General features: G+C 35.6%; 1 protein-coding gene across 1 annotated transcript in view; it reads left to right on the top strand.

Annotated features, from left to right (window-relative positions):
• The window catches only part of CSN8 (COP9 signalosome subunit 8), a 184,229-nt gene that overhangs the window by 140,635 nt on the left and 26,380 nt on the right, over window positions 1-17,214 (top strand). Inside the window, exon 5 of the mRNA XM_090371832.1 lies at window positions 9,200-9,307. Coding sequence (XP_090227958.1) covers window positions 9,200-9,307 — 108 coding nt within the window. The remainder of the gene's footprint in view (window positions 1-9,199; window positions 9,308-17,214) is intronic.

Raw genomic sequence — 17,214 nt, 5'->3', positions numbered from 1 at the left:
CTGGACACCAAGCCTGATACACCATCACCAATATCATTCACAAATACAGAAAACAACAATGGACCCAACACCGATATTATATTATTAGTCATATCAAAATCTTAACATTTTAAGAACCCAGGGTGAAAGTTCAAACGTAATTTTCCTTTTTCTCTGACAAACCTGAAATGTACAGAAATATCACTCAATCTGAACATGCCATTTTTGGGTTATCTTCATTGAGAATGGTCATCCCTTTCTCAAACAAATTGAAGGCTTCGGGCATCCTTTTTTTTGTCATGAGCTGCTTAACTTGTAGTGCTCAATGCATTTCCTCTCCCTGCTGCATTCTTATGTTATGTTGCTCCAACTCACTTCCTTACTGGTTAGTCCAGTATCTTCACCACATTTACTTGTGTCCACTTTGTTAAAGCCAATTTCATTTGTTAATTCCATAATATAACTGAAGTGCAGTTATATTTGCAAGTTCCTGAACACTTACTAATATAATGAATGCATTCTAGCATTAGATTCTGCCATGCATACCATTTACTGTAGCCTAAGTTACTTTCGCCCATAATGTCACATTTTTCATGAAATTCTTAATATTTTTTCCCAACTAGAAATCTTGCACTCGTGGCTGGCTCCTGCAGTCTGTCTCAGTGATTAGTTGTCACACCATGCATTAGAGATAATAAGCTTTGAAAATTGGTGTCACCGCTTAGTCTGCCATTTACAATAAAGATGTAATTATTGGCGGAACAGCTTTCTGTGTGTTATCAGACACTCAGTCACCCTCCAGCGCATGACAACACAATGAAACAAATGGCCCTCAGGCCCCAGCAGCTTTCACTCCCTCTCTTATGGCAGCAAGAGGATCAGAGTGGAAGCAGAAGGTGCTAAGAATCTCTGCGTGTGACCAGGCTGCCATGCATGGAAACTGAACTCAGCCTGTTACAATGTAAGATTGCTCATTGGTGAAGATAGGATATTAGAGCTGGAAAAGGAATTAGAAAATGTGAATTGGAATATCGTTGGTTTGGCTGAAACAAGAAGAAATGAATTGCTTAAGTTTATTAAGTGTGAATCTGCTGTACACCAGTGGAAAAAGCGAAGGTGGAGTTTGTCTTTATGGACATTACTAGTCCATAAAGACATAAAAAACAACATTTTGGAATTCCACAGTACATCACCAAGGGTGTCAAGACTACTTCTCAGGATTTCTAACAGGTACAAACTAAAGGTTATAATAATATGCACCAACATCGAGCCACGTTGAAGAGGTTGAAGAAATGTTCACCACAATTGAGAGACTTCTAGATGAATGGAAAACTTAACTACACCATTATTATGGGGAACTTCAATGCTAAGGTTGGAAAGAGACAAAACAGCACGGAAAGGGAAACTATAGGAAATTTTGGAATTGGTGAAAGAAACGAAAGACGTGTGGAATTTGCAAAATCTCAAGGAATGTCAGTAATAAACTCTTTTCAAGGAAAGGGTGAACGGAAAGTGGACATGGAAGAGCCAAAATGGATTAACAACTAATGAAATCAACTTCATCCTTACTAACAGAAGATATATTGTGAATGATGTTACCGTCCTGAACAAGGTAAATGTTTGAAGTAATCATAGAATGCTAATATGTACACTGGATATAAATGTAAGAAAAGAAAGGGAAAAAACTGACTAGAGTAAATAAAACAGTCTTTGAGATAACAGAAGAGGAGAAAAAGCAGTATTTACTGGAGCTTAACAAGTTTGAGCTTTTGCAGACCTTTCAGGACCAGGGTATCAACGAGGCATACAACAACTTTCTGAAAACAAAGGACTTAAATCAGCAGCCATAAGCAGCAATACAGAAAGACAAATGATACTGAAACTGAAGAATAGCTATGGTGTACTTATAAATAGCAGAGAAGGCATAATTCAAATAGAAGACTACTATAAAGAATTATATAAGGAGTGAGTGAATGATGCCAGCAGTGGGGAAGATGGATTGCAAATTAGTAACACATACAACATAACCGATATCCTTCCTGATGAGGTAGAACTTGCATTGAAGAAAATGAAGAATTAAAAAGCCTCAGTTGAAGGTGAAGTTACTGTAGAGTTGTTAAAATTGGCGGGGGGGAAGAGATATAACACAGAAACTGGCAAGACTCTTCACAAAATACATTAGGAAAGGTGACGCCTAAGGAGTGGAATAATGCAATCATAATTTTGAAGCACAAGTTGTTTGCAAGGGTCATTACTAACAGATTAGAAAGAATACTTGATGAGAATCAACCGAAAGAGCGAGCTGGCTTTAGGACAATATTCTCAACTATGGATCACCATCACATAATATCACAGCTAATGGAAAAAGCAAATGAATATAAAACACCATTATGCCCGGCATTTGTGGATTATGAAAAAGCATTTGATTCTATACAGCATATGGTAGTTTTTCGGGCACTGGAAAGACAAGGCATAGATACCCCATACATTATGATTTTGAAGAAAATATATGAGAACACTATCTCTTTTTTATATTAGAGAAAATATTAGTAAATTTAAAATTGAGAGTGGAGTTCAACAAGGAGACACAATATCTCCGAAGTTGTTTACTGCTGACCTTGAGGAAGCTATCAGAAGATAAGACTGGTCACAGAAAGGAGTCAATGTGAATGGAGAGCATCTAAACCATTTACGATTTGCAGATGACATTTTGATCATAAGTTATCATCCTAAAGAATTAGAGGGGAATCTTAATCAGCTATGCAGAGTTAGTAAGGAATTCGGACTGAAGATGAATATGGCTAAAACAAAAATAATGATGAACGAGTATGCCACAGAAAGGGATATAATTATTGAAGGAGCAGTAATTAAAAAGGTGGATTCATATACTTCATATACTTATCTGGGACAAGTAATTAGCTGTAAATATGATAAATGGCTGGAATTCAAAAGAAGGATAAATTTCGGATGGATAGCATTCAGGAAATATAGTCACGTACTGAGGAGCTATATCCCAATTTGTCTGTAATGTAAAATAATGAACCAATTTATACTTGTCACCATGACTTATGGTTTTGGTTTTTCCTCTTTTTTTTTTTTTTTTTTTAGGAGCATTAGCAACTAAGGAGTTATTACTCTGGGGATATGCGGTGGTCATTCCCTGACCTTTCTGCATCCTCCGTATTTGTTGGTCACGGACTCGAACCCTGGTCTTACCAAGAAGCGTGTGCTACGCACTGCTGCTCCTGCCCACCTGGTTACGAAAGCGCCCCATGACTTATGGAAGTGAAACTTGGGCACTCACCAAAAGAATGGAAGAGAATCTGAAAACTACACCAAAAGAATGGAACAAATTATATTAGGAATCAGACTCTTAGTTAAGAAGAGAAACACATGGATTAGGTAAAAAACAGAAATAAAGGACATTCTTATTAAAACTAAAGAACTGAAATGATTTTGGGCAGGCCACATAGCTAGAAGACATGATGATAGATGGACTAAGAAAATAACAGAATGGTACCCAATAGGAGCTAAAAGAAAACCTGGAAAACAACAACGGAGATGGACAGATGAAAATCAAGAGTTTGTGAGTAGTAAATGGATGGCCATTGCACAAAACAAAAGAAACTGGAAAGTTGTTGGAGCGGTCTTCATCCTGCAGTGGATTGAAAACGGATGATGATATTGTCATCCAAGTCTACACTGTTATTAACAGGTTGGTCAGGTTGCAACAAACAAACAAAGCCCTGTTGTTCAGATTTTGTTCCTTATAATATTTCTTGATAAGGAGAGAGAAAAAGCAATAGTTTTTAAAATTAGAATTTAAGAAAAACATTATATTAATAAGATGTAAATCAGAGACCAAATATACTGGTATATTTGGCTTGAAATTGTCTCTGGCAGCAAGTAAAAGCGTAAGCCTGAATTTTGTGCTATAAAGCAAACTTAGTGTTCCAATTTTCTACCACTGATGATGGGTATGCAACAAGCTCATCATCCCCTTTGGCTTATATGATTTTAAGTTTCTGTGTGGAAATGTTCATCCCCTTTGGCTTATATGATTTTGAGTTTCTGTGTGGGAATGTTTGTACAGTCATTTGATGATTTACACAAAATGAAGAAGAGTTCTGATAATGGTTAATTCATTAATCATTCATTGGTAGAAACATAAAAGATAATACAATTATGTTCACCTTACCGATTGATAGTGAACATAATAGATGATGAATTGAATAATAGATATAAACTTTAAAAGTACATGTTATATATAGACTTTAAAAGTACATGTTAAAGTAACTGGTTGATAGATTATATGGGTCAATGAATGGATAGCAGGAAAGCAAGTTTCGAATGTTGCAAAGTGGATAAACCTACTCCACTTTGCGCTATTTAACCTACTGTCTGGTTTTTATATTAATATGGGTTTTTTTTTTTTATAATGATATGACCACACCATCTTATAAAATAATCCTTTAAGACAGTTTCCAAACTTTTTTTTGACTTGCAAACCCCCTTCAACATAATATTTTTATTGCGAACCCTTAAACTTATATTCTCTGAAATCGTATAGTAGTTAATAGTACTGAATTTTATTATAAAATATTTCTAGTACTATATGTTTATAAGTGATATTACATATTAATATAACATTATTATTAATGTTATATGAAATGTTATAATGAAAAGAGTTTTTTTCATTCTCTTTGAGAATGAAAAAAATAAAAAATTTAGTGTGGTAAACATATTTAACACCATATGCTATAAGATAGTAAACTAGCCTAGTGGTCAGGCATACGGGTGCATAAGTACACGTGCCTTGAGTGACTGGGGTTCAAGTCCGTGACTGCTAAATACAGTGCTGTTTCTTGTATTCAACCTATCTTGTGAACTCCTCTGACCGTTTGGTCATCTCGAAGTATAAACAGAAAATTTAATTTATTTATTTAATTATAAGAAATTATAGGAGATGTGGTTTCTTTCGTTGGCAATGCTTTACTGTATATTTAATTTAATTTTACTTTATTCTATCTTTGTTTTATTATTAGTTATAATTTTTTATAGCCTTTTTACCACTTTTGTACGATCAGAAGGTCTAAGATATTTGAGTAATAAATGTCATTTACTACTTTTCTTTTTTTGGGAAAATGTGTATATCAATAGCTTATGAGCAATTACGAGGATACCAGTAATGACCAACGAAACATCTATTATTAACACACAAAATTTTACACATTTTTACAAATGAACAAGCATTTCATCTCATTCAAAAAATTAACAAGGTTTCAAATGAAACACACTTAATTTAATACTAAAATTGTTCAGTCATCACAAAGTCTTACAGAATGGGTGTAATAAAATCCATAAACATAATATTAATATGTAGTTATAAATCAAAATAAATCATAATTTTAATGTGATTGTTAGGTTTTTTTTTTTTTTTTTTTTTTGCTGAACAAAGTGTAGCAATATTTGGTTCTTTGGGAGACAAATAGAGCCTCAAATTTGGTTCTTCATCAAGTTTGCTCTGCTATTGCGACTTCAGCGAGGTATAAATTGCAAAAGTTCTCTGACACATGTACGTAGTTGAAAATGGAAGCAGGATTTTCACTGCTTTTTCGCTAAGTGATGGATATTCTGTTTTTAATCCAAGCCAAAAAAAGATTATAAGATTTTCAGTCTTGAATAAGTTTTGAAATTCAAATGCTGTTTGATATGTCAAAAAGGTTTTCTTTTTCTGTCAGTTTTAGGTCAGCCATTTCCACAAAAGACTCGACAAATGGATTACGAATCCAGTTCAGATTTTTTGATATTTGTGGAAAATGCTCTCTAAAAGTGACCTGTAGGAAGTTGAGATGCTCTTTAATATTTTTCCTAACAACTTTGTTCAAAGTCAGTTCATTTTCAGTTAAAAAATTGTGTAAAATGCTAAAGCACTCAGTACTGTTATCAATAAAGTCATCCCAAAATTTTAATTTTTTTTATCATGCTTTCCACTCGGTCTTGAACAGTGAAACCGTCATATTTCTGCCTTGTAATGATAAATTGAGTTCATTTATCTTTGAAAAAATATCTGACCAATAAGCTAAATTTTGAAGCCATATTTGGTCTGATGTACACCCACTGAGATGAAAAGGATGATCCATGAAGAAAAGAATCAATTTTTATCTTAATTCAAATAAACTTGTAATTACTTTGCCACATGACAGCCATCTAGTGTGTGTGTGTGTGTGTGTGTGTGTGTGTGTTAAAAGAGTTACGTGCTCACTGCCCATTTCTTTACATAAAGAAGTGAATAGTCTGGAATTTGTTGGTCTCAATTTTATAAAGTTAACTATTTTGACAGCATTATCAAGTACACTTTTAAGTTGTGGAGACATTCGTCTCGACACTAGAGCTTGTCTATGAATGTTGCAATGTGTCCACGAGATATGAGCACATATATTTTTGATGCGAGTAATAAGGCCCACAAATTTTCCTGTAATTGATTTTGCTCCAGCTGTAAAAATTCCACAACACAAAGACTAATCAATTTGTTTTTCTTCAAAATATGAGTTAATTAAATTAAAAATGTCCTCGCCTGTTGTACACTCTGTTAAAAGATGACAAACAACATATTTTCCTCCACTTTACCTTCATTTAAGTAGTGTGCAAATACAATTAAAATGGCTAGATTGGAAACTTCTGTGGTCTCATCTAATTGAAAAGCATAAAATTTACTTTTTTTTTTACCCTTTCTATAATAATAGATTCAACTTCTTCAGACATATCATGTATTTTGCAGGACACTGTATTATTGGAGCAGGGTATCATATCCAATTTCTTTGCCAAATTGTCATCAAACATACACCTGACAATAGCTTTTGCACATGGGAGGTGGGGAAATCAAACTTTCTGCAATAGTATGGGCTTGCGCAGCTTTTGTTATTTCATAGCTTACTAAGTATGATGCCTCAAGTGCTTTTTCACTGTTTTGATTTCTTGCAATTTCTGCTTAAAAAAATCAACTGGCTTTTCTGCATATTTTTTGTGTTTTGTTTCTAAATGAAGAGACAAGAGGAAAGGTTTCAAACTACTATTGGCTACCACTTATTTGCAAATGATAGATTGCACGCTTGGATAGTCCTCATCTCCAAGAAATGAAAAACCAAATTTAATATAATCTTCACTATATTTCCTCTTTTTACTATTCCTTTTCATATGGGTGTTTTGAAGGTCATCTTGGGACGAATTTGAGGGATAATTTTGATTTGCATGTTTCTCATTAATTTGTATTTCAACATCATTGTTCTTCATGCTTCCAGTCTTCAACCAACGGTCCATAATAGTATTTTTAAGTTTAAAAATACTATGACTATAAATAAACAATGTAATACTGTACAACATTCAAATCCAACATGATATGGCACACCGCAGCGATTAGCAATGTTTACTTGAGTTTGTTTGACACGTGACTGAATGGTGCGATAAATATTGGTATGTTCGCACCCAATCTCTTCCCTCACTGGCCATCTAATAGAAACCTTTGAAATTAAAGATTCTATATCCACGTTTAAATCAATGCCTATCATCAACAACCATCAAGCTTAAATTAAAGAGCAGAGGGATTAACACAACCAGCACTAACCAATTCCAATATGCTTTTACGGACACAATTGTCTACTTGTGACTTAGTGGGGGGAGGGGGGGGAGTGAATCACTTTTTCTGGTAATGGGTTAATTATGGATGATAATCAGTGATGATTTTTTTTTTTAATTTAACATTTAGGTTAGTAATAGAAATCATACAGTATGATTTCTATTTTAAATTAAACACAGTATGTAGTTTTCAAAATAATTAAGTTTCATTTAATGTTAACTGCAGATGGAAAACCTAGATTAATGATAGGAAATTGATGGGTGTTAGCAATTACTATATTTTTTTAGGCTAAGATATTCTATTTTATGCACCGTGCAGGCTGCAATTTGTTGTAGAAAGCAAAACAGCAAGAAACTTTTAAAAAAGGGCATTTATTGACAAAAAATCAATGATAGTAAAATGCAATGGGATATTTTTATTAACAGAGTAAGTATAAATCTTTAAACTGAAGTAATGAAAAGTTAATTTTATATATTCCAAAACTTTATTTTTTCATTGTCATACTGATATGCTCTTCTTTTTTTTTTTTTTTTTTTTTTTTTCAAGATTTGAAAACAAGGAACTGATGGGTATGCCCAATCCCCTTACATTATAGTAGACAAAATTTTGAATATCATAATTTATGTAACGAATTGGAAAGTTGTGAAGGGCAAATTTTAAATATATTAGAACGAATCAAGAAATGTTATGTTTCTAATTCGATTAATAAAACGCGGACTAACCGACTACTTCTACTTATTTATTAGCACTTTATAGATAAATATAAGAAAAAAAGAACTGTTGTTACTTTGAGACAATAAAAAATAATAATAAAATAGATGGTATTATATAATATTTTTTTCTTGCCAGCATTTCTCCATGGTATTCCTGTTTGAAAGCAGTTTGACACTTTTGCCCCATATTGCACGTTTTACATAAATCCATAAAGGTTTGAAATTAAAATTTCAATATCCATGATTAAAATTTCTGTATTCCAAGTTTCTTCACATCACCACAAATTCTTGCTTTCTACAGCAACAGCAGTTCCATAATTACCTAAGGCCAGAGATGAGAGTAATGTGTACCCAGTTGAGTGATATCTGTACTTCCCATGAGGATCTGCAAGCTTAATTTGTTAAAGTAAGCTGGAGGAGTAACACAAGAAGCGATGCCTCTGTCCACACATTGTTAATTACACACTGCCATTAACTTACATGGACACTTGTCGTGTATGCTTGTCATGAAAAGGCACGTAACCCAAACCACAACTAAATATAAATTTTGAACTGAACTGCATAAATTAATATTAAACTATTTTGTAGTTTACAAAAATATACCTACATAAATCTAAGCAGACGCCATTACAGAATATTTAGAGCAAACCCCCAGGGGTTTGCGAACCATCAGTTGGGAACTGCTGCTTTAAGAGATTATTTTGTAAGATGATTTTGTACAACCACTTAAAAAAGAAGTCTCAGAAATATCCTGGTAAAGCGTAATTGGTAATCTGCCAATTAATATGAAAAGAAATAACTTTTTATAAGAAGTTTATTTTTAATCGTTTATAATTTGTTTACAGTTGATTAGTTTTATTATCTCTTATAGATGTCACTCGGAACAGAGCACTTCAGCTTGTGGCCAAAGCTTATTCTTCAATTTGTATAGATGATGTATCTGTTTTTTTGGGAGTTCCTGTTGAAAAGTGCATAGAAGGTGCGTTCAGTTTTGATACTTTGTTTCACAACTTTTAATATTAATTCATTCTCAAAAACTTCTAAGATATAGATATCCTTCATCAGTTGTGGAGATTAAAGATCCTCATGATTAGCAAAATCATAAACAGCAAATACTCCAAGTAATGAGATGTGGTTACATTCCTGGAAATCAGAAAAAAAAAACAGAACTATAATCTATATACAGGCAGTTCCCGTTTTACGAGTTTTTACTTTACTAGTTTTTTTTTTTTTTTTTTTTTTTCAGGTATCAGCAAAATCGAAAATATGAACATTTAAATGAATGTTAAGCATTCATAAATACTGCATTTAAAACTACGCATGTAGCTATACATACAGTGTACCCCTCTTTACGATATTAATCTGTTCCAGAGACACCATTGTATTGTGAAATATCGTAATGTGGACCCAATAACACATTGTTTTTTGATAATTCGTTCCACAACCTCGGAAGTTAAAAATTTCACTATATACTCTCTAAAAGGTTGTTTTTATAGTGTAAATTGTATTAGTTACCAATTCAAATCATTAAAATGCACTTCACTTTTCATCGTTATCATATTTTCTGTTATAAGAACCAATTTTTGAACGCCTTTGTGATATTTTTCTAAAGCATATTTCTGGAGGTCACGACTGGGGCTTTTCTGCTACTGTAAGCAGTTATAAACAGGTATTTGCAAAAATACCAATAGCTGGAATTGTGTGGTTTTTTACGATATTATGGTGAAATCTTCAATCATATAAAAAGAAAATTAATTTTCAGAATCATCTCTTCATTCCTTTTTTTTTAAAGCTTCATAAGCTTGTTACTCTGCGTAACTTGTGTTAGTTGCAGTTTGTGCGTTCCGATAAAAAATTCTTATTCGTGCTATTGAAATTTATAAAGAAAAGAGAAGATTATCTTGGAAACAAGTGCCTCTTGAAGCATTTCTGAAGAAGACAACGACTCCTTGTGCAAAACGAACAAGTGCCGAGCCAATAATGAGTGATCAACGAGTGTGCATTTAGTTGAAGAATAAACATTCTTTAACATTTGTTAGTCATAAAATAATTTCTTTATTATTATAATTTATCATTATTATTATAATTATTATAAGATAGGTGGAACAGGACCAGGGTATGTCTGCCAGGGGCAAAGGTTGAAACGTTGTAGAGCGGATATCATCTTTTAAGGGCACAAAAGGTGATATAGTTGTAAACGTTGGCACTAATGATATTAAGTGTATTAGACCGGCGGAATTACTTAACAAGTACAGATCACTGTTGAAAAAAAGCCGTGAATTAGGGTTGAATTTGAAAGTGTCTGCAATTCTGCCAAGACACGATAGGAGGGAGTATGTGATGAGAGCCCTGTCGATCAATTCGGCTCTGGAAAGATTGTGCAAGGCTCAAGGGGGAATTCTTTTCAGCCTGGTCTGTACTTGTTAACAGGAGAGACTGCTCCTACAGGGATGGGATACACTTAAATAGAAAGGGTGCAAGAATATTTGCTGATGCTATCGAGGCAGTGTTAGGTGGGTCGGAAAACTGCTAGATTGGGGGGATACAAGGACTAATAGATTAACAGTAGCCACTGGCAGAGGTGAAAGTGATTCTTGTACTGCTTCTGTTGGAATGAGCAACAGCCTGGAAAATAAGATGCAGGATATTTCAGAGACTGCTGGGAGTCATTGGATACAGGTAAACACATGGGTTGTGTTAGGGTAGCTAAGAATAGAAACAGGTGCATGTACACTTGCGTGTACACCAATGCTAGGAGTTTGGTAAATAAATTTGATGAATTTGAGGTATTGCTCAAAGCATCAAAGGCGGATATTGTTGGGATATCAGAGACGTGTTGTTACACAGATGTAAGGAAATCTGAACTGGAATTTGGGGAATACAACATCTACAGAAAAGACAGACAGGATAGGAAGGGAGGAGGGTTTATGCTATTAGTTAAGAAACACATAAAATCCAAGGAAGTGAAGCCAGTCAACATCGCTAGACAATGCAGTATCGAGTCCGTTTGGTGTGACATAAGCATTGGGAGATCAAAATTGAGAGTAGGAGTGTGCTATAGGCCTAATGACTCTGATGAGTATAATAAGAAACTGTACAGGGAAATAGAGTGGGCCAGTAAATCAGAGAGTCTTATAATGGGGGATTTTAATTTCCCAGATATTGACTGGAATTTGGGGGCTGGTCACTCACACACTAGCAAGGCTTTTGTGGATTTATTGGATAATTGTTTTCTACATCAGCATGTTCGGGAGGCAACTAGAGGGAGTAATAGTCTGCATTGCAGTATAAAATCTGTAAAAGCCAATGATAGTGTGAGTTTTAGATTTGGTCTGCATAGTATAGTGTTGTGTTGTTGTTCTGGTCATTTAGCAGCAAGGTGCCTAGTGGGACCCATGTTGTCTGTTCTCTTCCTTGAGTAGGCAGGCTGGTTATAGTAGGGTATAGAAAGGTCTCTGGTGGGGGCGAACCCTGGATGATGTCTCAGCTTGCGAAGGAGGGTCCCAGAAAAAATAACCACCACTCTGGAAAGTGAAAAAGGGAGCAGGGAGAGACAGATGAGGAGGAAAGGAACAGATGAAGATAAAAACGGTGGATGATAGGAAGACTCTCCATCTGGAAATAGGAAGTTAGAGATAGAGGGGGCACCCCTGTGGAAGGAGCCCATCCTCCACAGGAGTGGAGACTGTTAAGAGCAGAAAAAAGATTTGTTGTTATAGAGCACACCAGGCAAAAAGGTTGGGATGTGACGTGGGGAAGGGAGACTGGGATTGTAGGAGATTAAAGATATGGACAGGAAGCCTATGTGGGAGGAGGAGTTCTCACTGTGGATATGCAGTGCTTCTGTTATTAATCCCACACCAGCCAGGTCAACTAAAGTCAACAAATCCCATGTCATGCTTCAGAAGAGGGGACATCAGCAGGGTGGTGGGGATTTCCTGCTAGATTGTCTCCACTGTGGTCTAATTTGGGGGACATGTTAGAACAACACACACACTTTAAATGCACTCAGCCAAATTGTATACCTGTCATACATTTACACAATTACGCTTTTTGTTTTCTTTTTTTTTTTAATTTTTATTTATATATACACATATTTAGAGGCAGACTGAAAAACAGCACATAACACAAAATTCTCTCATACTTTTGTCATCTTACTTTCATCATCATACAGACAAACAGGACATGAGTGCCACCTAGATATAACAACTACCAAGACATCACTGCTGTTTTTTATTTTATTCTAATCATAAACATTCATTCTGTCACTGCATTGTTTACACGGGTGACCTAACATTCGTATAAAAAGGAAAGCCAGAATAGGAATGGGGAGGGGATTATTCTCTTAGTTGAGAAGCACATAAAATCTAAGGCAGTGCATCCAGTTGACAGTGCTGGCCAGTGCAATGTTGAGTCAGTTTGGTGTAAGCACTGGAAAGCAAAAATGGGAGTAGGAGTATGATATAGGCCTAATGATTCCAATGAATACAACAAACAGCTGTACAGAGACATAGAGTGGGCCAGTCAACCAGAATATCTTATAATGGGGGATTTTAACTTACCAGATGTTGACTGGAACTTGTGGGTTTGTCACTCACAGCCTAGCAAGACTTTTGTGGATTTATTGGATGACTGTTTCCTACAGCTGGCATGTTATTGTAGGAATTATAGGAGATTATTCATGCATTAAGAATCTACAGATAAAAGAACCACTAGGTGGCATCGGTCACAGTGTATTGATTTGGGATTTAGCTACAGTGGTTTCAGACAGTTTTTAAATTCAGTACGGTTGGACCAACTGACAATGTTCCTACGAGTAAATTCTGAATAGGAAGCATTCATGGCATTAATCATGTATCTTTTCATACCAACTAAAAATACTGTTCAGAGTATAGGCCTAAATGGATGGCAGGTGACCTGATAAGACCTGTGACAGAGAAGAAAAATGGACTAATATTATTGGAGGAGTTCCCCAGGGTGTTGTGTTGTATATTTATCAATAATATTGATGAAGGTGTATCAGGATTATTGTCCAAGTTTGCAGATGATGCAAGGGTTGGCTGGTATGCTACTGCAATAGAATCTAGAAAAGTTGAACAGATGGGTGCTGAGAAGTGGCAACTGAAGTTAACATTGACAAATGCAAAGTACTGTATTTCCCCATGTATAAGACGCACCTTTTTTCGAAAATTTGGGGTCTAAAAACTGGGTGCGTCTTATACGGTGGTTGTAGATTTTTTTTTTTTTTTTTACTTGCATTTCCCCCTTTTTCAGTCTTGTCTTTGCGCTCATTGTTTCACACTTGTTACTGGTATATTAGGTTACGTTTTGCCACGTTCTGCACAGAAATGGCTCAGAAAAGATTTTCGTACAGTGCTGAATTCAAGTTAAAAGTGATCCAGTTTGCAAAAGTGAATGGAAATCGTGCTGCTGAACGTAAGTTTGGTCCTCCTCCAACTGAGAAAACAATCTGAGACTGGCTACGGGAAGAAGAAACTCTACTGAAAACACCACAGCAGAAGAAGGCCATTAGAGACAAGTCAGCAAAATGGCCTGATTTAGAGAGGGAATTGAAGATATGGATTGAGGAGCAAAGGGCAATTGGAATTCCTGTGTCCATAAAGATGGTTCAGCACGAGGCAAGAAGAATTGCTGATGAAAAAGAAGTTACTGATTTCAAAGGAGGACACAATTGGTGCTTCAGGTTCATGAAATGGAATGGGCTAAGCATGCGTACACGCACCAGACTTGCCCAAAAGATGCCTGAAAGCTATGAGCAGAAGGTCCTTAAATTTCATTGTTTTGTCATTCAATGTCGGAAGACACATCAGTTTGAGTTGGGACAGATTGCAAATAGGGAAGAAGTCCTCCCTTCAATTTGATGTCCCAAGTAACAGAACTGTTGATAAGAAGGGGGTGAAAATTGTAAATGTGAAGACAAGTGGACATGAAAAGAGCCATTATACAGTTGTTCTAGCTTGTTGTGCCAACGGAACCAAGCTGACTCCTATGCTGATTTTCAAACGCAAAACAATGCCAAAAGAAGACATTCCTCGAGGAGTGATTGTCCACATTCATTACAAGGGTTGGTTGGATCAGGATGGGATGAAGATCTGGTTTGAGAAAGTTTGAAGCAGGAGACCAGGTGGGCTCTTACGGAAACCTGCCCTATTGGTACTTGATCAGTTCAGGGCACACAAAACAAAAAACACAAAGAAGATTGCTGCAGAGCCAAAAACAAAACTTGCTGTCATACCTGGAGGCTTGACATCCCAGCTCCAACCACTTGATGTCAGCATTAACAAACCCTTCAAAGCTGACATGAGAGACGAATGGAACCAATGGATGAAGTCTTCTGGGGACAATTTGACAACAGCAGGAAGAGTGAAGGAGTGAAGAAACCAACTATAGGAGAAGTTTGTACCTGGGTGAAAAGATCCTGGGATAATATCAAGATTGAGATCGTTGTCAAGTCATTTAAGAAGTGTGGCATTTCAAATGTCATAGATGGAACTGAGGACGAGGCAATATATGAAGACAGTAATTCGTCATCAGACACAGATGAAGACAAGCTAATGGATGTGAGTTTTGACAGTGATGAGTTGTGTAAATTTTATGATGAATAAAACTTAAGTTCAATAACTTTATGTAATACATTTTTTTCAAATTTCGGGCCCCAAAATTAAGGTGTGTCTTATACATGGTGAAATACGGTACTTCATATGGGTAGCAGTAACCCAAAAGAGATGTACCAACTGTTCAGTACTACACTTAGGATAGTGGAGAATGAAAAGGAGCTAGGGGTAATTGTGCAGTCAGATATGAAATTTTCTGAGCAGTGCGAGACAGGCTGCCAGAGCAGCTCATGGGGTCTTGTCAGTGATATATAGGAATTTTGCTAGCAGGGGGAGGTGATTATCCCTTTGTATAAGGCAATGGTTAGGCCACACCTTGAGTACTGCATACAGGTCTGGAGGCCTCCTTTTGGGAAGGATATAAAGTTTCTATTGAGTACATAGAAGGACAACAAGATTGAGGGGAACAAGGGGGTGCTCTTACCAAGATAGGCTTAAGTTCTGCAAATTGCAGCATCTGGAGACTTGGCACCTGTGAGGTGATCTGATCGAGTGTATAAAGCCTTGAATGGTTTGAGCATGCTCAATGCTGATGTGATTCTTTCTCTTGCTCAGATTAAAAACCTGAGGGGATCTGAAATTCAAATTGAGGAAAGACAATTGTAGAATAGATGTGCAGAAATTTGCCTTTAGTAGTTGTGGAAGTTGATAGCTTAAATGAATTCAAGGAAGAACTATACAAGCTTTTGGAGTGAATTGGAAAATGTGTGTGTTGGGGATTTTTTTTTTTTTTTTTTTGCTTATGCTGTATAACTTGCTTTCTTGCATAATATGCCTCTACTAATGTTAACTTCAAATTGAAAACTATAAAATAATTGTCAAACTTCAAACTCACAGAACAAACTTTCCATCTTTCTCATTTATCTCATCAACTTTTATTTTTCCTCATTTCTGGAAAAACGTTTCTTCATGCTTCATGTATACTTTCTGAAAATTACAATACATAAAAATTCGAGGTAAAAGTCAACAAGCATCTTTTGTTTTCTTGACCCATACATGGTGTTAAGTACTGTAGGCTCTAATACCTTTTGGGCGAAGGTAAAGAAAGCCTGCACGAGAACGACGAGAAACGTCGGATAACTTACGCGGAAAATTAGTTTGCCGATACGGCACTCTAGCGCTGCTCACTCGGTAAACAGACGGTAGGTGTTAACGGTCTGGAGCAAAGTCGAGAACGATATACTGATTGACAGGTAGGCGTGGCAAACGACGTGCTGATTGGTGCGCGAACACAACACACGATAACATCGGTTTAGTATCACTGTAGCAGCACTAATGGTAACTTGTCCTAATCGTACATGCCCTAACATTTACTGTAACGGTGAAAAAAGATCAGGTTACCTCGACTTGAATCCCATGGGGGCTTGAACCCCTCCCGAAGTGGAGGGAGTAACCTAACCTTTTTTCTTTAGAATCAGTCATATTTAGAAATACATTCATAAAAAAATAAATTTTTTTATGACCGTATTTTTATTTTCTTGTTCAATAATATGCCCTAATGGTGAAAATAGGTCAGGTTACCTCCACTTGAATCCCATGGGAGCTTGAACCTCTCCCGAAATGGAGGGGGTAACCTAACCTTTTTTCTTTAGAATCATGAGTGGACTAGCACATAAATTGTTTATTAATAAAATATTAATTTTTTTATTAATGTACTTTTATTTTTAAAGACACTCATGCGGATACACACGTATCATAACGTCAATCAGCACCTTAATAGCTATTCAGTATACTGTATATATAAAGAATCTTTCTTTCTTTTTCTATTATTTCCCAACCTAACGTTTAAGTTTAGGTCGCGAAATACAAGGAAACCTTCTCTTTTATTTCCTAACCTACCATTTAAGCTCAGGTTATGAAATACAACGAAAAACAAAGAAACCTTTTCCTTTTTTCGTAACCAAACCTAAATCAATAATACAGTAAAAGCACTCATCAACTCCAAAAATCTGCTTTTAATATGAGAAAAAAAAAAAAAAAACACAATGAAGAACATAAAATGAACGGAACGAAACTTTCTCAGAAAAAAAATTCATGAGTACAAATCATACAGTTGGACCTGAATAGCTATTCGCAATTTGAGTAACAATATTGTGAAAAGTATCTTCATGATTTTTCCCATAAATTTGACGCCACATATATTCATTAATGTGACCCATCAACATATGTTTACAGCTGCCATTTACTCCTTTAGTTACACTTTTTAGTTTCTTCCACTGGGCTTCGATATTATTCGTATGTGCTCCTGTAT

Source organism: Mastigoproctus giganteus, chromosome 4 (assembly GCF_048544385.1).
Source record: "Mastigoproctus giganteus isolate SK-2022 chromosome 4, ASM4854438v1, whole genome shotgun sequence".
In the NCBI taxonomy this organism is placed as follows: Eukaryota; Metazoa; Arthropoda; class Arachnida; order Uropygi; family Thelyphonidae; genus Mastigoproctus; species Mastigoproctus giganteus.
This window is presented reverse-complemented; position numbering and strand designations above follow the sequence as displayed.